Source organism: Eublepharis macularius, chromosome 11, assembly GCF_028583425.1.
Source record: "Eublepharis macularius isolate TG4126 chromosome 11, MPM_Emac_v1.0, whole genome shotgun sequence".
Taxonomy (NCBI): Eukaryota; Metazoa; Chordata; class Lepidosauria; order Squamata; family Eublepharidae; genus Eublepharis; species Eublepharis macularius.
The window spans coordinates 59431369-59457220 of NC_072800.1; the positions used below are offsets into that span (position 1 = coordinate 59431369).

General features: G+C 41.2%; 1 protein-coding gene across 1 annotated transcript in view; it reads left to right on the plus strand.

The window, feature by feature from the left end:
- The window catches only part of COL28A1 (collagen type XXVIII alpha 1 chain), a 100911-nt gene that overhangs the window by 5460 nt on the left and 69599 nt on the right, over positions 1-25852 (plus strand). Inside the window, exons 3-11 of the mRNA XM_054991253.1 lie at positions 879-1435; positions 5635-5655; positions 7902-7976; positions 10577-10630; positions 12086-12127; positions 12689-12715; positions 13563-13607; positions 21368-21412; positions 25593-25646. Of these exons, the coding sequence (XP_054847228.1) occupies positions 879-1435; positions 5635-5655; positions 7902-7976; positions 10577-10630; positions 12086-12127; positions 12689-12715; positions 13563-13607; positions 21368-21412; positions 25593-25646 (920 nt within the window). The remainder of the gene's footprint in view (positions 1-878; positions 1436-5634; positions 5656-7901; positions 7977-10576; positions 10631-12085; positions 12128-12688; positions 12716-13562; positions 13608-21367; positions 21413-25592; positions 25647-25852) is intronic.

Genomic DNA, 25852 nt, shown 5'->3' on the forward strand with positions numbered 1-25852 from the left:
GGAAGGCAATTTCTTTAGTCTATAAGAAGTCCTCCATGATGACGCTGATGATAACAACAACAGTTCATTTGTATACTGCCCTTCTGGACAGATTAGTGCCCACTCAGAGCAGTGAACAAAGTCAGTGTTATTATTAACCTCCCAATACACCTGGGGAACTGGGGCTGAGAGGAGTGGCTCACCCAAGACCACCTGGTGAGTTCATGACAGTAGTGAGATTTGAACCAGTGAAGTGCTCCATCACAGCTCACTTACTTAACCACCATACTGCACCAGCTGCCCACTGAGCTGAGCAAAGTGGTAGGATCCGCCCTACTATTTTGGCATCAACCCAAACCGAACATATGAACCAAGACTTACCTATACTGAAGCCTGTTGCTACATAAAGATGCTGGTATGAACCCAGACTTGCCTTTAAAAAAGAACTGAAACAAATACTGGTATTTGCATACAAGTACCTATGTAATTCTGCCCTGAATTGCTTTGCTGTCCTCTGCCCTCACAACTGCCTTGGATTTGGCCCTGATTAGTTAAAGCCACAATTATGCAGTTAATTTCTTTCGATTATTCTGGATTTGTGTAGTGTATGTGATTTATTGAATTCAGAGGTGGAGAAGGGAAAAGGGGCAGACTTGAGCATGGGCAGTTAAATTAAACATCTATGCACACCACTAGTTTTTGGGGTCTTCTTGCTGCTTGTTACCCTGGTTAAATTATAGCATATTGGAGATTGTACCTCATGCACTGCTGAGCAGAACTGTTTAGAATTTCTCCCTATGTGAATTAGTTTTGATCTCTACTTATCTGCTTCTATTGGATCTTTTTATTTTGTTTATCCATACAAGTTTGATAATCTTTAATGTCTTGTCCCTTCACAGATTCCATCTGCTTCATTGATATGCTCTTTATCCTGGACACTTCAGAAAGTGCCAGAGGCGAACTCTTTCAGAATCAGAAAGATTTTGTCAACCTTTTAAGTGACAAAGTTTTCCGCCTGAAGTCCAGTCAAGTCCAACGGTATGATATCCAGCTGGCACTCATGCAGTTCAGCAGCTCAGTCATTATTGACCATCACTTTAGATCCTGGAGAGGCCTACAGAACTTTAAGCAAACCTTCTCCAGAATGTCCTTTATTGGACATGGCACCTACACCTATTATGCTATTTCCAACGCTACTCATTTGTTCCAAACAGAAGGCCGGGAAAAAAGCATCAAAGTGGTTTTGTTGATGACTGATGGTATTGACCATCCAAACAGTCCTGATGTTCAGGCTGTCTCTAACAATGCCAGAACTCTTGGAATATCTTTCATCACCATTGGTCTTTCTAATGTTGTCGATCGAGCCAAAATGCGTTTGATATCTGGTGATTCTCCTGGGACGCCTGTCCCAATCTTAGATGAGGTCAACCTTTCAGATAAAATCCGGGACCGGTTGGTAAGTAATATTTTAATAGATTCCAGATAAGGTAGTTTTTTATTTATTTATTTATTTATTTATTTATTTATTTATTTATTTATTTATTTACTTACAGGGCTTTTTTTCAGGGGGAACGTGGGGGAATGGAGTTCCGGAACCTCTTGAAAATGGTCACATGGCTGGTGGCCCCGCCCCCTGATCTCCAGACAGAGGGGAGAAGAGATTGCCCTCCGTGCCACTGAGCAGCACAGAGGGCAATCTAAACTCCCCTCTGTCTGGAGATCAGGGGGTGGGGCCACCAGCCACGTGACCATTTTCTCCGAGGGCAACCCACTGAGTTCCACCACCTTTTTTCCCCAGAAAAAAAGCCCTGCTTACTTATGCCCCAACTTCCTTCCCAATGGGGACCCAAAGTAGCTCACATCATTCTTCTCCATTTTATCCTCACAACAACTCTGCAAGTTAGGTGAGGCTGAGACTGTATGACAGGCCCAAGGTCACCCAGCGAACTTCCAGGACAGAGTGGGGATTTGAACTTGGGTCTCCTGGATCCTAGTCCAACATTCTTACTCCTTAAAATTCTTGTGATACCTTATAGACTAACACATGTATTCTGACATAAGATAATGTTACACTCAGTTGGCAGAGTGTGTTGCAGCCCCCTGGGAGGATTTTAGGGATGGAGAATCAAAGAGTGGGTGAATGCTAGAACATTCAGTGATACAGCCAGAAATGACATCATCATGTTGCCAAACACTACTTCTGCACCAGCATTTTACTCCATCATTCACTGGAACAAGGGTGAGCAGGGGCGCAGCGGCAGGAGTTCTCCTGCTCCTACCTGGCAAATGAAAACCTAGTGTATGTATGTGTGTTTGATGGATTGGATCCAGCCAGTTTTTCTATGATGAAAGAAGGGAGAAGGACCACTAAAAATGCTCAGGGTCTAGCATGAACAAAAGCAATGGGGGGTGGAAGCTGTAGTAAAGAGAGTAAATAGGAGAGATAAGATTGAATGAAAGAGCTGGTTGTATCCAATCCAATGTGTGTCTATAAATTTATTTACAATTGTATAGGTTTTTAACATTTGGCAGCTGTATTGCTCACTGTTATGTACTGGCTGAGCTTCAGTCTGAGCCTAGGCTCCTAAAGCTCTCATTGCTATTGGCTGTTTTTCTGCTGGCTGCATCCAATCCATTATGTACAATAAAGTCCAATCATAGTTCTGTAAATATGTTACTTTGTATATAGTTAATGCAAAATAAGGATTCTAACTTCAAGTGCCTATTGGTTGTTGGGTATTATCGGGGTGGGCTTTGTGTGTATATAGTTGGCTCAGCTTGTGTTGTGACAGCTTGTGTTGTCTGTCTGTCTGTTCTGGCCTTCAATAAAAATATTGTTCTGAGCTGAACTCATTACTGGCTGAAATCACTATGAGCAAGAAGCTCAATATTTAATACCCACAGTGTTTTAAAGTGGATAGCGTTAACTTTATATAGCAAGATAGCACCAACATGGTATAATGGTTAAACTGTTGAACTATGATTTTGGAGACCCAAATTTGAATCTTTCTAGGGCCAGTCATTATCGCTCAGCCTACCCTGTCTCACAGGATTGATGCTATGAGGATAAAATGGAGCGAGAGAACAACATTGTAAACCACTTTGGATTCCAATTGAGGAACATTCTTATTGGGGACTGGTACCCAAATGGCAATCTTCTAATTAGTTGGAGGAATTAATTTAAAGGAGATAAGTGAGAGGGGGTAACTGGGATTCTCCACCAATGTTTATGGGGATTATTCCCTTAAGAAACTCTCGAAAATAACCAGCCAGATGTTCAACTGGAAAGGTTTTTTATTAAGAGAAAAAAAAGGCAAGCATACAATCACACTCAGAATGCATATGAGGCTAGTTAAGAAAACATCAGGAAGGAAAGTGGGGAAGCAATTTGGGGGGAAGTCTCGGAGATGGAGGTCCACAGAGGCAGTACTGAAGTGACCAGCATTTCAAGGAGAGAAGAGAAGGCCCAAATGGATTTGGTGGTGTGTGTGTGGATCCAAAAAAAGCACACACATACATTGGTGGGTAGGGATTCTAGATATAGGGCAAAATGCTCTCTGGAACAAGCTGACATTTTCGTCCCCAAAACGGGTTTTTTTGGAGGTGGAGAATGAGTTGGGAGAGGCTTGATGACCTGGAGAGTACTGGATGGGAAAAGCTACTAGGTTTGGTGAATAGTGTTAGGTAGTGCTTAATCAGGATAAATGGGTGAGGGAAAGTGAGGCTGCTAACTGGACTATTATTAACTAGTTCCATGTACTGAGATTGGTCTGAAAGTGACATCTCAATGCAGCTAGACTTGTTAGCTGATTTTCTGAGACCTAATAAAATCTGAAATTACTAAATGACACAGGAACAAACCAGGCAAGAGCTACCCTTCTGCTATGCTTCACAGCATAACCTCCTTAACATTTGAAGTAGAGTTGCAGCATGGGTAACAACAGTTGGAATTATAATATCAGATCTAACCATGATGCAGTTTTAGGTAGGTAGCTGTGTTGCTCTATAGTGGAACAGCAGGATTTGAACCCAGTAGCACTTTAGAGACCAGTAAGATTTTCAGGGTATAAACTTTCAAGAGTCAAAGCTACCCTGAAAACGATGCATTTTCTCATATGTTTATAATTTTTTTTTAAAAAAACATAAACATTAAAAATGATCTTATGAAAGAAACAGTGGGAAAAGCTTAGCTATTTACTGTCAGATAAAAAGGAAAGAAAAACAGGATGTGATTGGGTCAGAAGGCCAGAAACATTTGAGATTGTATAAGACAAAAGAGTTCCTATGAGATTAAAACAAGTGAAAATAGTATATATAGGCCAACATGTCCAGAGATGGAAGCATCTTCAGTGGACCAGAAAATCTGAGGAAGAGAAACATGAAAATAATAGATGAAAGCCATTAAAAATAAAAGCTGTCTAGCATTCATACATGATTTGGGATTCCTAGTCAACAGTTAATGTTCCAGACTTCAAGTTTCCCTTTATATATTTGCTAAATGTGTACACCAACTTCCAATACCATTTTTCAAAGCAGTTTACAAAACATCATAAGTAGTAAAAACTTACATTAAACTCAAACAGCAGCTTTAAAAGCAGTAATTAAGCATTGCTTTCCTTCTCAAAAGCCTGGTAGAACAACAAAGTTTCTGTCATTTTCCAAAGAGAAGCAGGAAATGGCATCAGAGGTACCCTTGAGGCGGTCAATTTTGTGTGCAATGTATCTCTGTTTGATTAAATTATTCCTGTCTCTTGTTCCTTTAGTTTACATTCAGGTCCAGATGGCTGTAACAATAACAATAACATTTGATTTATATACCGCCCTTCAGGATGACTTAACACCCACTCAGAGCGGTTTACAAAGTATGCTATTATCCCCACAAGAAAGCACCCTGTGAAGTGGGTGGGGCTGAGAGAGCTCCGAGAAGCTGTGACTAACCCAAGGTCACCCAGCTGGCTTCAAGTGGAGGAGTGGAGAATCAAACCTAGTTCTCCAGATTAGAGTCCTGCCGCTTTTAACCACTATACCAAACTGGCTCTCTGTACTGTACCCTGTACTCTGGCAGAATAATCACAACATAAGCATTTGGGGCAGTAAAATTATTAATAGTATATGTAAAATGTCCAGAAAGTTTCCCCCCACAAAAGAAATGGCATGACAGAGGCATTGTTGTTTGTGAAGTGTTTATTCAGCCACTCAAACAGGTTTGGAAAGATTTTTAAGAGTTTCAGAAACCTGCAAAGCCTGTTTGACCAGAGATGAGAATTGCACAGAAACACACATTAAGGGCATCAGTGTCTTTGCAATGTAGTGCTTTGAACTTCCTTAAAACTGTTGTGTGTTCCAGCTTAGGCTGGCAACTCTACGTTGTGAAATTCCTGGAGATTTGGGGGTGGAGCTTGAGGAGGGCAGGGTTTGGGGAGGGGAGGAACTACAGTGGGATATAAGGTAATAGAACTCACCCTCCAAAACAACCTTTTTTCCAGGGGGACTGATCTCTGTAGTCTGGACTCTGGAGATCAGTTGTAATTGCAGGAGAACTCCAGTACCACCTGGAGGTTGGCAGCTCTAGTTCCAGCCTTTATCCCGTTTAAAAGATTATTTCATGAAATGGCATATCAAGTTAATTTTTTTTTATTTCTTCTTATTTTCTAGGAAACTTTATTTAATCAGAAGGTAAGTTTAACAGGTTTTGACCACTCAGTGATATTTCATTATGAAGTGGTTTTGTACTGTTTCTCACATAGCATTTTTCTCACAAAAATGAGTTCTATGTGCAAAAAAAGTGTATCTATGTACCAAATTATGTGCCTTTTTAGTGTATCAGTGTAAACATGATTTCTCATCTGAGTAGAAGTTCATCTCTGTAAAAAGAGTACTTGCAGAACTGGTGTGGAAGTCTTTCCTGAAAACTTCAGAGAGCTAAAGCTTGAATCAGCAACAGTGTCTTTTGGAGGCAGATGGCTGTGCAAAGGCCAAGCGGCATGTTATACTTGAGATCCATAATAAAATTTTTGATGTGTTTTTGACCCTGAAAAGCAGCTTTGGAGCCCCTGATATGAACTGAGGCCATAGCACTGGGCCTGGAAAGGTTATTACATCTCCCACCACACCATTCTGCTTCCCTGTTGAAGCTGCCACTCCTTTGTCTCAAGCTAGTTGTACAGTAAAAGAAGACAGGTATATTGTCTTTGCCTGTCTTCTTTCCCTATCAGGGCTAATTTAAAAAACTGGAAGATGATTTTTGGTCAATAAAATGTCATGGAGGGAAAAATTAAATCTCTCTTATTTATTGATTCATTCAAACCATTTATATTGTATCTTAACTCCTCAGTCTCCTCAGTAGAATACAAGTCATAACAGTTCAATGAACAAAAATTTTAAGAGAAAAATATATTGATAAATCAACTGAATTTAAAAGCACATATTACAGATTTAAAAGGACATTTTAAAAAAATGTTCACAACAATAAATCACACAGATTTAAAGATTTAATCCTGACATTAAAGATACACATAATCAAGAGCACACGAAATTAGAAGGTGCCCTGTGCTGGGGCCCCAATCTGAAATTATTCCTATTGCAACTGCTTTTTTGGATCAAAAAACACGTTGAAAAATTTGATCATGGATCTCTAATGTGTTGTATTATTTGGCCCTGAGCTTGGAATCACAACAGCAGATACATGAGTGGGCGATGCAGGCCTAACAAGAGGGAAATGTTTTGAGTAGTAAAAGACTATTAAGGACGGGAAGTGGGAGCTGGAAGGAAGGGAGATTCCCGTCATGGGAGTTGGGACTAAAATTTTACAAGAAGAAGCATATCTCTTAAAGAAATAATGTGTAACCTGTACATAGGTCATACAATTTGTTTATGCGCGCATTTTGTTATGCACACTCAGGTTAGAGAGAAACTAGCTATGTTGGCAGCAGTGCCATATGTCAGAATCATAGGTGAGGAAGCCTCCCATTTCCTATGAAGTGTGAACATAAGGTAAATTTATAGTGCAGCTTAGGTAATCAGGAAAGGTTATATGATGAACTCTTCTTTATCTATGCTTTTCCCTAAACACTTCTCTCTAGTTCTTAGTGGGGCTGTGAAGCTAGCTAATGCACTGAGCTTTTTAGATACTCAAAAACAGAAAGACTTCTTGCTGTTGCCGAGTGTCTTAGCATTTTGTGCTAAGGTAGCAGGTGGACTCCAGACTCACAGCAATATGGTTATTGCTAGCAACTAGGCAACTGCATTTATGGTTTCCTGGACAGAGCTGAACATTTCCCATGTGGGACTTTGTGTCATGTTAGATGCTGCATTCAAGATGAAGACAAGTCCTCCCTTCACCAGAATATATAATTCGGTGGCTAGCAGTCCCTATTTAATTCCATGAGGCAGCTTTTTAAAAGAAGCATTTAGAAAAATATTTTGTCAGGTAGATTAATAGTTTACATGTGATCAGTGTTCAAAATCAAACCACTTATTCTGCTTCCTGCAGATTTTGTCTGGCAAAAGTCATTCTTGATCTGTTTTTTAAACCTTTATTCATTTTTTATGTTTAATATATTGTTTGTAACTTGCTATGAGTTCTAAATGTCACTAACATGGGTGATATATGTTAATGGTGATGGAAATAATAATTTGTCTGTGGAGGGCTGTTTCTCTGTTGATTCTTGTCTTTTTGGTGCAGTGACTAACAGTGCAATCCGAAGAATGCTTTAGCTGAATTGACCTGAGTAGGATTTTGAGAAGAACTGCTTAGGATTGCTTCCTGTATTTCTAAAAGCACTTAGCACAGAGTAAGCCCAACTGAATTCAATGGGACTTACTTCTAAGTAAACATGCATTGTAAAACTGTTATTTTAAAACTGTATCCATCATTTGAGATATAAAACTCTGTTGTTGGTCTTTTTGTTAATGAACGAAAGTGCTGTGAGGGAGATCGCTGTGAACAAAAGCGCTGTGAATGCCAAAAGGGAGAGCCAGGACCTCCGGGACCTTCTGTGAGTATATTTCTGTTTAAGATAATTTGCATCCTAAACCTTTGCTTATATTTCATAAGGTCAAGCTCTCTCAATATTCTGTGATAAAGCTTAAATATTGTTCACTATGTACTCAAGAAAGAAGACAAAGCATTGGGAAGGTAAATATACCTCCCTATATTTAAACTCCAGTATGACATACTGCCCGGGGCAGTTTGCGGCCTGTCAGAGCTGAGAGAAGGACATTCTCCTTTCCTCCACTTTGTTTCCACTATAAGTGTTTCAGGTTGGTTCGTCTGAGATGATGTGACTGGCCCAGGGTCACCCAGAGAGTTTCCATGGCCGAGCAGGGATTCAAACCTGTTGAAAATTGCAATGTCTGGAGTACTGCAGCAGCCAGAAGGGAAGAGGTGTCCTTCCATGCAGGGGGCAGTGAGTTAGGACAGTGAGAGCAGCATCTCTCTTGTTTCCTGGGGGTCATTTCCTTGTCTTGTCTCCTATTGGGCTAAACAGGGCAATATCCTGCTTCTTCTCTCTCCTGCCTTATTCATTCTTCTACAAGATGTAGTCAGATAGCAAAGGGCTCTTTCTCTATCTCTCCTTTCCACTCTCAAGTATGTATTTGTTAAATAAACTTTTAGCCTCTTTAATCAGCACAGCGTAACTTCTTTGCTCTGTTTGCACTCCACTAACAAAACCTTGGTCTCTCAGATCCTAGTCTGACACCCTAACCACCCTGGTTCTTCCTGTTGGAAGATGAGGATTCAGTGATGTCCCTTTCCTCAGGTTTCAGAGGGTGACAAACCAAAGAGTTATAAAGATAGAGAGGTCAGGGCACTCCATTTACTGTTTACTGCTCTGACTGTCCCTTTGATATGTAGATTGCTATTCTCAGGATTTCCTCCTCCTCCCTACCTCTCACCTCTTCTCTTCCTGGCTTTGTTCCAGGCAACATCTCTCTTCTTCTCCTCTCTCCATCTTGGAAGCATGGATGAAGGACTTGTCCTAGCATCCATGCCCATCCTTAGACTAGATAGGCAGATAGGATCTATCCTTTCCTATCAGAGTATGGAGTTCCTACAATAAAGAATTCTTACTTCCTTTCTAAATATAAGCAAGTGTATGCTTTGTTATTTTCTCTCCTGCACACACACACCAGCTAGCAGAACTAGCTCACAACCACCTATAATCACGCTTCCTCTGCTAAATGATAGGCTCTGCTAATGGCCCAAACATAGAATCCTTTAATTAGATTTCTGGGGCCAACATACAATTTATTTATCACTTCCTTAAGCTACAAGTGGGAGACCTCTTTATTAGTGGTCCTCTTCATGCAGAATACTAGCACAGCAGGGAGGAAATTTTCAGCTTGTCCTGGTCCTAATACCCTAGTTTCCTGCTTGCAGGGAGGTTGTTTTTATTGTAAAGGAACATTAAAAATGTGATGACAATCAGAGGGTACTGAGGACATACTCAGCAAGTATGTACTTCCCCTCCACTGAGGTCATCCTTGGAAGCTCTTCTCTGGGTGTCCCCACATTCTGAAGCTATTTTGGTATGTCACAAAGAGGGCTTTAGTGGAATACAAAGGTAGCAGGAAGCTCTCGGCTTCAAAAATGAAGTGAAGACAGGTGAATATATGGAAATGTATTCTATTTAGTATCATTTTGGAGGTGGAAGAGGAGAGGGAGCAGAAGGAGAAGGAAAAGAAGCAGCAGCAGCAGCAGCAGCGGATGAAAGGTCCCATACACACTGGGGAATGGTATCTCCGGGGTAAGAGTCAGGGTAGAATGTAAGCACATCCAACATAAGCTGAACAGGAGTGCTGCTGTATCTTATAGTAATATGTCTGGCCCCTGGGCCAATCATGAGCACAACAGAGGCACCCACACAAAAAATAACAGTCTCTTTATACTTCAGGAACTCCCCAGGTATTTTTTTAAAAAAGGACTTTGTTAATTAACAAAAAGAAGAGAATACTCCATCCCACCAAATGGCCTAATTAGAACTGAATGTTATTTATTTATTTGTTTATTTGATTTGATTTGTATACCTCTTCTCTTTGGTTGAGAGCTCGAAGCGGTTCACATCAATAATCAATTACATCAGTTAAAATCAGCAAAACATAATAAAAATCCCATCAAATCCAAACAGAACATGCAACATAAGCCGAAAGCACACCAGAAGAGTTCTGCCTTACAAGATCGCCATTATGGAGCATACAGGTTAGCTCTTAGATATGTAATGAGAAAATGTGTGGTGCCCGGTGCAGCCTCTCGAGGATCCCCACGAGTATACATGTGGATGAGAACCTGAGACCTAATCTGGGCATTCCATAATGTGTGAATTTGAGTGTCGGTTAAAGGGGAGAATTAGCCTACTCAAGCCCCTCAGAGAGAATCCTGAAAGGGGGAAATTGGGGGAGTAGGATTTCCAAATTGACCCATCCTCTGAAATTCCACCTAGTTTATTAGATTAATAATATAAACAATATGATTTCTCTTATTTTTGTGATACTTTTGAATACTGGTAAGTAACTTCTGCCATCCAAATAATTTTTTTAAAAAAAGTTCATATATTCATACAGTTCAAAATATTTCTCTGTCTTTTTTTTACCCAAGGGATATCATGGTGATAGAGGGCAGAAGGGTGAACGAGGATCTAAAGGAGAAAAGGTAAATTGGCACAGGGTGTCTCTCTCCTGCTAAATAATGCAGGATTTTAAAATGTTTTATTCTAGTACAAGTTGAGACCTATGAAAAAAATGGATAGCATTTTCTCGAGGGGGTGGTGGTGAGTAAAGGAAGACAAAACTGCTGATCAACTGATTCAATGGGCCACCCTGCAGCACCTGAGTTTGATGACTTGTAGGAACTCGGCTATCATAGGAATCTTTAATGCTCTTTGATGAACACAGTGCCAAACCTAAATACTCGAGGAAGTGTCTAAGCTCTATAGGAGGCCTACAAAGCAGCAGGAAACCCATGAATACTAACTAAGTCCCCTTTAAATGGTGATGAGTAAGAAGAATTCCTATAACACATTCAATATTTTGTTTGTAATAATACACAATATAGACCCTTCTATTGTGATTTATAAATATTCAGCTATATTTTCCAAGTAGCTCATATAGGATGCACCTTAATGAGATAACAAAGTGCTAGTGCTAAAGTGCGGGTCCCAAATGGGAAAACATATTGCACAAGAAATTCATAAAGTGCAAATATACAAGCAGCAGCCTCCAACATAATTATCCTTAAAGTATATTCAACAGTCCTCAATCAAAAGGCACATGTATTAAAGTCCAAAAGTCCATGAAGCACTATATCCCAAAAGTACCAGAGAGAACACAAATCTTGACTCGGCGAATCTTCTGGAGTGGCTGTGAGTGATCCATTCCTGAGTGCTCTAGCCTGAGTACTCTCATGGGTTATCTAGATCCTCATTGGCCCGTTTCAAAATGCATCTTTATCAAAGAGTCACAGACAAAGGATTTTCAATGTCATTCAGGTCTACAGAAGTGGTCATTTCTGAATACAATATCATACAGTGTGGCCAGGAAGGCTCACTGATGATAGGAGGCTCATTGACAGGAGGCCTAGGCAGGCTTTAGCTGGTTCCAGCCATCAAATGATCCTGGATCTATTTTTGAAGGTCTATTTTCTACACTCCTCTTCATCCCTCAGTAAAAAATTCTCATAGTTATCTTTAACACACTCTGTGTCCTCATTCTTTCTTACCACTCTGTGCTTCCCTCACCATTTGAAAACCGCTGCGCCCTCAAACGACTCCACCCTTTCTCCCTTGCTGTCCCTTTTGCCAGCTTCCCAAAACACCTGTATGTTTCCACATGTCTCTCTTCCTCCAAATATGCTTCCTTCTGTACTGAAGCCATCAAGTATGTCACTAGAGTGAACACATATTTATCCCCACTTCTCCTTTCGTTGTCTGTTTTATGTCAAATATTAGAGTGAACACTTCTTACATTATGTAAAAGACCAAGCACATTAATTGCAATATGTACATAATATCACAATCAAGGGCTTTGTACATGGGTAAATGTTACATAAAAACAATAATACATTTGTAACTTAAATGCAAAGTTTCATTGGTTTATTTCTCATTTCTAGGGTGATGTTGTAAAAGGAGACCATGGAGAAAAAGGTTCTGAGGTACAAAGAAAATTACTATTGTCAGCTAGCTAACAAGGCACTGAGTTATGTTCTTAGTTTCTGGGCAAAGATATTCTTCAACCTCTGTCTTTTTGGAGAGCCCAGACTTTCTTGATGTCGCTGGCTGCTGTGATCTTTGCAATCAGGAACAGAATGACCTTTTTGGCTGCCATTATCTTGATGTCACAGAAGATGACACTCATTTGCTTTGCTCAAAGAAGACTAGAAGACCTTAAAACTGGTATTGTGAGAGCAGCAATTAACTTTTGTTAAATCAGGCTGTCTTTGGAGTCTGGGAGCTGCAGGCCTTAGAATGACATTTAATAATTCTCTTGTTCAAGCAACTTTGGACAGTTGACACCTGTTCTAGTACATTGGATGGTGGTGGGGAGGAGTGCTGGCAACTGACTTATGGCCTTATATCTTTTAACTCAAGATTACTTTTTCTGGTTATTATTGCCCATCTTGATCTGATTTAATAGCATGGATTATTCACTATGTTCAGATTTAATTAGACACGGTCAAATAACTTTATTAATGTTACCATTATTTTGCAAACAGGGAAGTCCTGGCTTAATGGGAGAAAAGGTAAGATTGTTAATAAGTAATTGATTGATAGCATATTAAGCTATTTATTTCATATCATGATTAGAAGTTTGCATTGAAACTATTAGGTTTGGGTTGTGAAATCACAAGAGAATAGGAACAAGATGAAAGTAGAAGGTGATGCGTAATGTCCATAAAGCTGTACAAGCTCAAAGGCCTTCAATACCATCAGCTTCTGTACTGTGGTAACAGCATTGCTTCTATATCACCATCCCCACCCACAGCTGCAGCTACTAGAGCATCAGTATGCAAAGAAGTCCATCAGATTCTACTTGTGATGTTTGACTGAAAATTAAATGAAAACAGTTCAGCTGTAGCTTCTAAAAATGCCTTATGCGTTGGGATTTTTTTTAAAAAAAGCTGTCAGTTTTTCTGTGTCCATCAAATGGGTTCCTCAGAACTTCAGAATTTATGGCATGTATGGGAAGTGATCCAGCTGCAAATCATAAGCTTATGTGATTTCCCCAGAATTAAGCAGAACAGACGAAGAAGCCACTTCAATGTGTGTACTGTACTTTAGAGTACAATAGAATTTCCCCTTCATTTTTTACCATATTCTGCCCCATATACTTCAAGCTACATGCTACGGCTGATGGAACCTGGGTGGAGAAAGAGGCAAGAGTATCATCATGGTGCTTCATGAGGAGGTTTTGGAGGACTGAAGGAAAAGGAGAGCAATCAGAGACTGTGTGGTTGGATTTGGGAGCTGGAGGTGTTGCAATTTCTGGTGACATAGATACATTTTTAACTGTTACAATGAAAATAAAACATTTCTCTGAAATATCATTATAAAGCCATGCTAACTATGTATATATATTTATATTTGTAGGGTAACAAAGGGGAATGTGGAATACCAGGCCTAAAAGGAGACAGAGTAAGTTGAAATTAGTATAAACTGATTGTATAAACTTATAAACTGAGTGGGCATTAAGTTGTCCTGAAAGGCGGTATATAAATCAAATGTTGTTGTTGTTGTTATTATTGTTGTTGCTGCAAACCAAATGTCTATTTTACTCACATTTTGAATTTGTGCGAAGATGAAATTGTAATGTGTGACTAAGGTACAAAGTAGTTAAGGTCCTAGAAATAGATCTTATTTGTTAATAAATAACCATTTCATCTATATAGAACTACTGACAGTGTAGTTTCTGGTGTGTAGCTGTGTTAGCCTGTAGTAGAAGAGCAAGATTTGGATCTAGTACCACATTAAAGACCAATTATATTTCCAAGATATGAGCTTTTGTGATGAAGGGAGCTCTGACTCTCGAAAGCTCATACTCTGGAAATCTAGTTGATCTTTAAGATGCTACTGGACCCAAATCTTGCTCTATTTATGGTATAGAGTAGAAGGCTAGTTATTTCTTACCTCAAAAGCATGTGTATTCTTCTGGAAAGAAAAAAAATCCACTAGGAAATAGTAGATCAATTTGATTCTCTGAGATGAACCAGGCAATGCCCACTCTGTGTGAACAGGCAGCCTTCATGTATCCCAATCCCCATCTCAGGTCACCTAGAAAAAATCTGTTAAGTGTACTGGCATGGTTAGAGTATTAAACTATGATATGTGAGACAAAAGTTCAAATCCCTAACAGTTATGAAGCTTTATTTATTTACCTCATTTACACCCCACCTTTTCCCCTAATGGGGACTAGAGATGGGCACGAACCAAAATACGAACCAAAATTCATGACGAATCAGGCTGGTTCATGGTTCGCGAACCAGTGGTTCATCAGATTCCATTTCTTTTTCTTTTCTTTTTTTATTTTTTTTAATTTTAATTACTAACATCAAAACTACAAACAAAAAAAGGAAAAAGGAAACAAGGGGGAAGGGAAAAAACAACATAAGAACACAGACTACAACTACAAGTATTGAATTCCCTTCATAATACAATTATTTAAAGTTAAACTTTCTAATATGCTATTAGATTGGTAGATCTTATAAGATACGAACTACAGTCAGGATCAGGTCTTCTTCCCCCCCCCTGCGTCTCGGTCTCAGTTCTCTTTGAACAGCTACAATAGCTGTACTCACTCCCTCCTCCCCACTCCCCCCTTCAGATTCTGGATCTTCTTCTTGCTCGAACTCTTGATGATTAAGCACAAAATCCCTCAGCTGTACTTCCGATATTATCTTGTAGGTTTGGTCTTTATATCTAAACCAGATGCCTTCCGGAAATAACCATTTGTATTTTATATCACGCTTTCTCAGAAGAGCTGCAAACCTTTTGTATTTGAATCTTCTTTTCTGAGCTAGAAATGGAACGTCCTTCAATATCTTAACCTTGTTGCCAAGAAAGTCCAAGTCCACGTTAGTCGAATTATATAAAATGGTGTCCCGAGTCTTCTTAGATGAAAAGTCAATAATAATCTCACGAGGCAGCTGACGCTTCGTTGCATATTTTGAAGATGTCCGACAGACTTCCAGAATATCGCTTTTTAACTCTTCTTTAGTTGCCTTTGCGAATGACGCCAAAAGTTCCGACACCAGATCCTTTACATTTTCACTTTCCTCCTCCTTCACATTCTGTAAACGCAATACCGTCTGAGCACGATCCACTTGTAGTCCTATCAATTGATTCTCCAAAAGCTTTACTTCTTTGTTTGTAGCTCTCATGAGTGTTGCATTTTCACGAGCAGATTTCTCTGCCTCGAGCGCTACATCTTTAGTGGTTTTCACTTCGTTTTCAACTGAACCAACCCTTTGTCCGATTTCATTTAGCCTATCAACAAAGGGCTTCATAGCTTCAACGACCGACCGTTTAACCACCTCTTCAAGAGTCTCTCCCTTCCCCTACAACGCAGCCAAAACCAATTTGCCCACAGCAGGCTCTGCTTTTTGGTCGCCATCTTGGGGGGGGGAGTCCGCCAACTAAGTTCCAAAACTCAATGAAGGGGAAGATATCCGAACCTTCTTAAGCTTCAACTCTCACCAATCCTTCGCATACGCTTAAAGTAACAGAAGGGATCTGCTTACTTACAGGCTTTCACCTTAAATCTGCTTGTTGCCGTTCTCCATGGCCCGGCAGCACGCGATGTGCTGCGCAAGTCTGCTGGCCTCCATAGGAGCAGACAGGCTATTTACCCCCTGGATCGACTTCAGGGGGCTCTTCCCGCAGCGCTCCGGACCCTGACCCCCTACCTGGGAGTCCTGGGGGTTAACCCTCGCAGGTCAACCACCCGGTCAGGCTGCTCGGGCGCTTCCTCCCGGACCTGCGGAGAGGAGCGTCCGACATGGCCGGGAAAATGAAACCGAATCCCATCAGATCCCATTTCTGATGAACTGCCACAAACTTTAGGCTGGTTCGTTTGGTTTGTTTTTTGGCTCATCACTGCACACAGCCTGGTGCCGATCAATCAGTTTCCTAGGGAACAGGGAATGGACTTCCTGCAGACCTTCTGCTGACCCGGAAGTGACCTTCTGCTGACCTGGAAGTGACAATTTGCTGACGTTTTCACGAACCAAACGAACTGGTTCGTGAACTGGGGCAGGTTCATGAAAGTTAGTGGTTTGTGGATCGTGAAATTTGATGAACCACAAACCACATAGTTCAAGTTTTTTTCGGTTCGTGCTGATCTCTAATGGGGACCCAAATCAGCTCATACCATTCTTTTCCATTTATCCTCATGTCTATCCTGTGAGTTAGGCAGGGTAGGTTGAGAGCGTATGACTGTCCCAAAGTCACTCAGCAAGCTTCCATGGCAGATCAGGGATTTGAACCGTACAAGAGCAGACAGCCTATCTTACTTTGCAGTATTATTGTGAGGATAAAATAGGAAGGACAGGATAATTAGGGAGAAGTTTAGATACAGACTAATGTTTCTGTGGGTCCAAAGACTCCCACCCATGCAGCATTATTTTCCTGCCTTCCACTTCCTACAGCAGTCCAAAATAATCCCCCAAATCCTGTTCCTGGAAGAGAGCGGACTTCTGCGAACAGATGGGGGGGGGGTCATTTCAGGCTGCCATGGGAAGGGGAGGCTAGAAAATTGTAGTTTGTGGGTGGAAGCCCTTGAAGATCTGGAAAATGTTTGCTTTGATCCTATGCAGTGTGAGTGGAGATGTGCTACATACATGGCAACTTTCCCACCTCCTCCCTTCTTCTATAGCCCCTCAGTTTTGTTATAACATCATGGAACATCATGGGGGTTGAAGTAAGGGGCTATAGTGAGAGTAGAAAATCAGTAAAAATTACACACACACCCTTTCCATTAGCAGAAAAAGATATTAGAATCTAAAACAAAATCTGATGAATAGCCATGTTAGTTTGTAGAAGCAAACAAACTTAAGATGCTCCAGTGGCACCGTAAAGACAAACACCTTTTTTACTCCATTAAAATATGGAAAATGTCACATGTTTATACATTATCCTTAGCAGGGGCAATGCAATCCATATTTTTATGTCTGTGGGACTCCCCTACCCGGTCGTCGGAACCAGAAGGGGGCGCTCCTGCCAGGTTGGCCTCCCTCTCTTGCTGGCTCAGGGTGGGCCTCAGAAATGAGGAGAGGAGAGGGGTTTACAGCACCCTCAGTCCTCTCTCTCCCCCTGCCAGGCTGACAGGTCTTCTGGCTCTCTGGCTTGACATGCTCTACTTGTTCTCTCTCTGTTCCTGCCTCTCACCTGTCTTCCCAGCTACTCCTCCTCACCGGCCTCCCTGCATCTCCCGCTTTTATGGGGCTTTTCTGGTGGTTGTCCCCACCCCCTGATCCAACTTATCCCCTACACTCCTGCCCCTCCCCTCCCCCCTGGTGATTGCCAGCCATGCTGGCCCTTGGAAGAGCCTCCCTCTGCATCTCCCTGCTCAGGGTTCCTCCTCTGGGTGTTCCTGCTCCTCTGCAGGGTGGGGCTGACTGGGCCCTGCCAGCACCAGTGGGACTACAGCCATAGGGATGGGGCAGGTTGCTTCTTGGGTTCTGCTGGGCCTGGGATCCCTGCTGGCCCAGCTGCAGTGCTGACACCTCCCTCTAGCTCTGCAAGCCCGGCTGCAGTTTTGGGGATCCCCCTGAGTCATGCAGCTGCTGGCCAGCTTGTTGCGAGCCACATTGCCTCATGGGCCATTTGCTTCAGTCCCGCTGTGTCTTTCAGGCCAGTCTGGCCATTATGGCAGCCTCTGCCCACTGTCCTTGGGCCAGGGCTGGCTCCAAGCCTGCTCTGGCCCCTGCCGCCAGCCCTGCTGGCATATTGGGGGGACACTGCCAGCCTCTCCGCTTCTCTGGGGGCCACCTTGTGCCCTGCTGCAGTGTCAGCTCTCTCCTCAGGCCCTCTGCCGGGCCAGGGAGCTAAGTCTGGGGAGAGGGGCTGCCGACCCTGGACAATGTCATAATACATTTTGTTGGTCTTTATGGTGCCACTGGACTCAAGTTTTATTAAGCGAACATCTGAAAAGTGAATTCAGTATAAATAACATTAATTATAATTTATATCAATTGGTGCACTAAAACCTAAAAAGTCAGAGAAATAAAACAGTAAGTGTACCAACTTGAAAAAAAATTCATAAAACACTCATCAGTTATCTTTTTTTATAACTATACCTTTAATGTGCTTCTGCAAGATATGTAAATTGACTTCTGAGGTGATGGTGGGAAAGATCTAGCTATGTCTTGTATGAGGAACATCCTGGCAAAATCTTCCTGCTGATCTCAAAAATGGGTAGGCTCACTTAGGCAGAGGTCTTTCCTTGGAAATGAGGAGCCCAGGCTATATAGGTAAGTAGGGGCCAAACTACATGTTACATCTACTATGTGATTGCCATGGGGATTTGCAACAGAATTTCAACTGAGAATTTCCAGGGGAAACTCAGTTCAGAAATGCCACAGGAGTCTGCTTCAGATAGTGACTGTGCATGATGGGACGAGAGACTTTGCCTTCCCCCTGTTCCATTTCCCAGATCTGAATCAGTGCCTCTGGCATGCTACACATGCAGCACATGCAACTCTCCCCAAGGAACAAAAAACATACCTCAGGGCCACTTCAAGTCAGGAAAACAGTACACAGAGAAAGGCAGGAGCCTCTCCTTCTATTCTGCAGTTCTGATACAAATTGGGTCCTTGCAGTGCTTCTGAGTTCTCGTCATGAGGCACTTGCACCTGGCATAAGTCTGCAAGTCCCTGTGGAGATCATGTGGTAGACATCTTAGACCTATGCACATTGCACACCTTGAATTGGACTTAGAAACTAGAAAGCAGCCAGTACATCTATCAAAGTATTGATTGAATGTATCATTTAGGAGGTTGGGGTGGTGGTGTTAGGATTGTGTGCCAGCTGAGGCTTCAAAACCATTTTTAGTGGAAGCACCATGCAGAAGTGTTTATAGTAGCTAGAGATTACAGAAAGGATAATATTCTGCAAATCCAGCAATGAGATGCTAGCTACAGATGCCATCCTGTGAAATTACCATCAGGTCTCAATTCATTCCCATGCTGTAACCCTGGTGCTGTAGGGATATGAGACCCTGGCTGGAGAGCTATGATTTTGTTCCCAACGCAGACTGAAAGAGAGATGATTACAGTGTGTGCCCTCTTCCTGCTTTTGTTTCTAGGTTTTGCAGGGTTTTGTATTGTTTCAAAACTCCCTGCAAAACCTATTGATTAGTGAATTAAAGGATATACACACGATATGGGAAATCCAAACTACTTACAATTCTCAAACTATTTACAACTCCCTGAAAATGTTCTGTTGTGTCAGCCACTGTTGCAGACAGCCTGTTGGGTTCGATATACCTAGGTTTTAGGGCCAAAACTGCACTACCACCCAAAATACTCTCATTCTAAAATTATGTGGGTTGCTAAAAAGGAATCAGTGTGAACTGTCAAATTCTTAGCCAGCACGTCAGTGGTGTTAGTTTACTCTAGCAGTACATGATGAGGTAGAAGGAGAGTATGAAATGTGTGTGTGTGTGAAGATAAAAGAAAATGAGGGAGCAGCTGGCAGGAAAATTGGACGTAGAAACCATACGCCAAGATTGCAGAAATGTAAGGAAAGAGCTTGTCTGTCACTCAGTTTTCATTAAGGGCAAGGATGAAAAAACCATTAGACATCTGTAAAGGATTAGAAGCCATAATGGATTAAACACTTGAAGGGCCAAAGTTTCTCATCACCCACAGGATTCCCACTTGCAAAAGGAGATGAAAAGACATGGCCAAACATGAATCAGAATGGCAGAGATCAGGCCAATGGAAAATGGCTAGACCTGGGAACACACATTGCAGAGCAAAAGATCCAGAACGCAATCTCAATATTCAGACTCTCATTTGCAATCTGGACAGATGGGCATTGCAGTATCATTGACTGCACTGTTGTGTCCTCCTGACACAACCTACCTTCCTTCCTTCCTTCCTTCCTTCCTTCCTTCCTTCCTTCCTTCCTTCCTTCCTTCCTTCCTTCCTTCCTTCCTTAAATAAAAAAGATTGCTTTACAGCACAGAGTTCAGCAGTGTTTACTGCTGTTTCACACTGCTCAAAAGTCTGGGTTTCTCAATATCTCATAATGCAAGTAGCTGCTGATCTCTTGAATTCATTTCAGATATGGATCATGTATACAAGTCTACGGAGATCAAGCTTAAAACTATTTATTTCTATTAATAGTTTTGTTGTCTTGGAGATAGAACTGACTGGTGCTTTCCCTCCAAGTAGTAAGAAGAAGTGACTAAAGGAGAAAGTGTGTCCACCCACTCCAGAGGCCCATTATGATTTTTGCATTTCTTCCCTCCCCTACCTCCCCAGTAATTTATTCCATAAAGTGTTCTGGTTCTGGAAGAAATATTCCTGTATGGAATTTCCAGATTGGAAAAGACCTGCTGCCCACTTCTGCACATGCTTACTGGGGGCAAAAGCAGGTGAGATGCTGGAACAAATGTTTTGTAAATGGAAACTGCAGCCATGGTGTGCTCTGAGTTCTCATGTGAAGTGAGTATATATATATAGGTGGTGGTGGAGGGTGCCATCTAGTCATAGTTGACTTATGGCAACCTTTGGAGGGTTTTCATGGCAAGAGACTAACATAGATGGTTTGACATTGCCTGCTCTGCAACCCTGGTCTTCGTTGGAAGTCTGCCATTCAATTAGTAACCAAAGCTAACCTTGCTTAGCTTTTGAGATCTGATGAGATTGGGCTTGCCTAGGCTATCCAGGACAGGACAGGACATATAGACCGCAGCCTAAATTCCTGAGCATAACAATAGGGATGGGAAAGAAAATATCATATATGTATATGTGTGTGTTGTATCAAAGATATCAGTATAACTTATATACTGGTTTATGAATAAAGGAATCTCTAACAGTAGTTATCCCCCTTTCTAATTAACCTGGTCAGGATTTCTACCAAGAAACTCCAGATTTTAATTTCCTAGGGGTGCTATCAGTTCCCTGACTGACCATTCTCACACACGCACACGCACGTGCATGCTTGCATGCTTGCATGCACCTGTAGGTGACATGAATTTCCATATATATCATGACAGATAAATCAGTTTTGAGTGCAAGTGTAGCATGCTGGGGGAGATTGCAGCTTCTAATGGCCCAGGAGCATGCTGAGGCAAGTGATCCCAGCTGCACTTTCTGAGTACTACTGTAGAGCTATACTATTTGAATTAGAATTTGTTAAATATTTACATTTTTGCTATTTCATTTGCACAGGGGGAGGAAGGTCCATTTGGCCCAAAGGGACCAAGAGGCCCTCAGGTAAGTCTGTTTAATAGTATTGCCTCTTGTGGAGCTAATTGGCTATGTCTGGACTGTACCATTTCAGAGCCCAGTGATACAAGATGAGGTTGATCTGTGACTGAATGAGATATCCCACTGTTTTTTAAAAGCTGAGTCGAATCCACATTCACCCATTACCCGCATGTTTATCGGATATCTTCCGTTTGCCTCCAATCCGCGATTTTTTCCTCTTCGTTCACATTCCTGCTTCCAATCTGTCTTTCTCGCGCGTCCCTCCGGTCACACGGCCGCTCGAAAACCGCTTTTTTGGGCGGGACCTTTTTTCCCACCCATATTTTTTTATTTTTTTGAGTGCACTTTTCCATTATTTCGATCTTGCCTTATAAAGAAACATCATTGAATATAATGATGCCTCTCTTTCCCCCACTGACAGCACTGATGGCTCTCTCTCGTTTCTTTTTTGGAAATTTGGAAGCTTGTGGGAAGCTTTCGTGGGCATTTCCTATGCAGGACAGTTCAGTGCCTGAATTTTACTGAAGTTTCACTTCCTTGGAGTGTCATTATTTCGATATTTCATAATTTCAATATTACAGTAATATAAAATAAAAAAAAATAAAAAACAGTTAAAAAGGAAGTTTCGCGAGTCCATTCTGAGGATGGATTCACCCCAAAATGATTTTTCAAACGACCAGATTTGATTCAGAAACAGCATAATCAATAAATCCAATGCTATGAAGTCAAAAACAGTCTTTTGCAGACTACGGAGCACTTGCAAGTTGAATCAGCCAATAGGAACTCTCAGAACGGCCGGAGAGACAGGAAGGGGGGGTGGTTTTTAAAAAAACCACGTAAATTGCACATTGGCCCGTTCACGGCCACCGTGAAACTCCCGTTGAAAACCTGTGACCACATATTCAGGAGAAATGCAAATGAAATGCGTCTGTTTAATGAGGTAATGTGACCGGCACTTGGGATTGCGTGGGGAATGCGGGGAACATGCGACTTAGAATGAGTAATGTGGATTTGACCCTGCTGTTAGAAGGTTTGCAGAAGGGGTTCTAGAGGGAGAAGAGCTTAATCCCTCCCCACTACATTGTTTCTCTAATTTAACACCCCTTTGCAAGGAGGAGGATTTCTCTTCTTGCTGTGGAGCCACCAGCAACTTTGAGAAGGGGAAACTTAAATCAGGGAAAATAGTACAGGATGGAAAGGGTTTTTTAAAAATCCTCTCATTTAACACTATTCCTCTGATCCAGTTCAAAGATACATGGCTAGTTTAAGTCAAAATAAAAACACAGGGAGATCCAATCATGTATCTCCTGGATCACACAAGTAACTGAGACGTCCCTCAGACCACAGAGAGGGGCACACACGATTAAATAGTCTTTATACAATACATTTGTTCCATACTGAATATGAGATGTCCAGGAGAAAGTTTCTAGCCTAGCATTCTCCCTGGCATGGATCTTGAGGGAATTTTTTGGTGTATAGAAGCATTCAGTTTTGTGAGTCTTGCAGTTCAGTTAAGTGGTTCAGCGCAGTGTGCCTTTGGTTGCTTCCAGGTGTGTATGTGGAGGGTGATTTCCTGGTTCCTTCTCACTGCTGCTGTGAACACTTCCCATAGTCTACAGCAGGGCTTTTTTTCAGGGGGAACGTAGTTCCGGAACCTCTTGAAAATGGTCACATGGCTGGTGGCCCCGCCCCCTGATCTCCAGACAGAGGGGAGTTGAGATTGCCCTCCACGCTCAGTGTAACAGACTGACTTATTGGACCAGAAAAGTAATTCCTTGAAAAAGAATATATATATGAAACAGAATCCGAGCTAGCAGCCTGTCGGGACTTCTTGGGAGTTGCTGCACCCCGTGTCATCCCTGAGGGGCAGACGATTGGCTCAAGGTTTGGGAGCAAGATCTTGGATTTATCCTGAAAGAAAAAGAAAACACAAGATTAGTGCAATAAAGAGATTATCTATACTTACCTTGTGAAATTGACCATCTTGCCCACCTTGCAATGAAGTTGTATATTTACTATCGACTATTGATACTCTGGGTCCGGGAGTATATGGACTGAGGTTGCACTTTACATGCTGGCTTTTAAGGACCTGAAGTACCTTCTATTTATTCCTATTTATTCTAGTTTTACTATTTATTGAATATTTATTGAAGGTGTATTATTTATTGTATATTTATTGAGCATTTATTGTATGAAGTCTGTGTAAATTGTATTTACGATCCATTGTGATATTGGACTATCAAGTGGCTGCTGGATATTTGATTGTATTTATATAACTTCACTTTTCTAAGCAACTTGCACTTTATGATAACCTTGGAAAGTGTTGTTAATGTTTTGACTGTGTTCACAGGGATTATAATATTTTTTTTGGCAGCTCTGACTCTTGGAGGCCCTATTATTTGTTGCAGTAGAGATGTTTCAGCAGAAGAGTGATTGATTATCTAAATCAATATTTCTGATAATAACTAAATTACACTTTATTGTTTAGAGGCAGACTGAATATCAGATGAGGGGACCAAGAGCAGGAGAGGGTCTTCATGCTCTGCTTCCTGGAGGCATCTAGCCTTCCTCTAGTGGCAAAAGGATGCTGGGCGAGAGGGTTTAATCCTCCAGTGCTCTTGTCTTTTTATATAGCAATGTGGCAGCCTTAGGACTCTAGTATCCTAGGAACTCATGCAACAGTGAGCTTTGTGCTGTTCTGTTCTTGGGCAGTACAGCTGTCCTTCTGTTATTATGTTTTATAATTATTGCTCTCAAGGGAACCTGCTTTCATTTTCTTGGTTGTCACTTATTCAAGAGTTCAGCGTCTTGTTCTGCACCACAGTGCACAGCTTGAAGCAGAACTGTGAGAACATGTTTTTGCCTTTCTCAGTGGAACGGCTGACCCTAGTGCCAATTCCTTAGTCTTTGAGCCAGCAGGAAAATGTCTAACATTTCTCTATAAATATTTCCTTGTGACTGAGAGGAGTTCCCAGGGTAGAAAACCATATGCTACAGAAGCATCCTGTGTATACATCAGGGGAAATTTTAAAAGGATTTTCTCAGTGCTTTTGACAACTGATGATAGCATTTTTATTATTATACAGTTGTATCCTAAGCAAGGTATAGGTTTTAGTTTTATCATCTATGAAATATTGACTTGAATTGTTCCTGGAAACAGATTCTTCTTTGACTCATGTTCAGTTTCAGCCCCAAATCTATAACTCTGTTGCTACAAATTGGTTTGCAAATTAAATTGTTATCTTGGGGAAGGAATTGTGACTTCTGGGCATTTGTACAGTGCTGGCACTTTCTGAATGGGTTTCAAGGCTTGCTGGTATCAAGCCACAGAAAGTGTTTCAGAAGCTGATATTGCTCCCCAGAGCCTTATTCTTGCACTGTTAAGAGCATGAGTGTACAAGGATAGTTCTGGCTGAAAAAGGAGCCCTCTGACCATGCCCAAATTGCCTTTCCCTAAGCAGGGAACCACCTACTTGCAAATTCGTTGTCTACAGACAGAGTTTCTACTATGACCTGGCATCTTTTTACTACAAATAGAGTCTTGTTTTCATATCAGTCTTATATTTTAGAATAGCTGTACTAGTAAAACATGGTACTTGAGTCATAGTAGTGTTTCCCTGAACAGAGTTACTCAGGTCTTTAGATTCCATGAAATCCCCCACAAGCTGTATTGTGGGGATGATAGTAACACTGATTTTTTTACCACTCTGAGTGGGGCACTAATCTATCTAGAAGAGCAGTATATAAGCACACTGTTATCATTATTAAATAAACAAGAGGGACTGAAAGATGCAGCATAGTGTACATACTTCACTTTGGAAATTAACTTCAGAAATTTTCTTAATGAAAGCAGTAGACTGCAGCACAGTATGAAATTCTAGAACAAGAAAATGAGCAAAAATCCATTTATTCCTATTCTGGAGATTAACTTGCATATAAATAAAGTCATAATTTCATTTTAAAATTAATAGATTAGGGAATTACATAGGGCTGTCAGAATAGCAGGAAAGGAGCATTGAATTAAAAAACAATAAAAATGAAAGTACAGAATACTGCCTCTTATTTTATTGGAAAGATTCACTTCACGTTTGTAGAAGTTGCTTTTTTGTTGTTGAGATTGCACAAAGTTACTCTTTGTGTGTCCATTGGGAGAAATCACATTCTTGTCTTTGGTATTTTGCTAAAGGGAATTGCTGGCCCTCCTGGTGAACCTGGTCCAAAAGGTATTCAAGGAAGGAAGGTAAGATATACTGATACATAATTTTATATGAGCGCTAACTTAGTGGGGAGCTGCTGTCTAAAGAGGGGTAACTGAAAAATTCCATGTGCACCTTAACCATTTAGCCATCATTTACATGGCTAGATGTTTTTCAGTGGTTAAGATACATCATGTATATTTTCATACTATAATCTGTGCCTGAGACAAGATACAGTACATTCATTTGA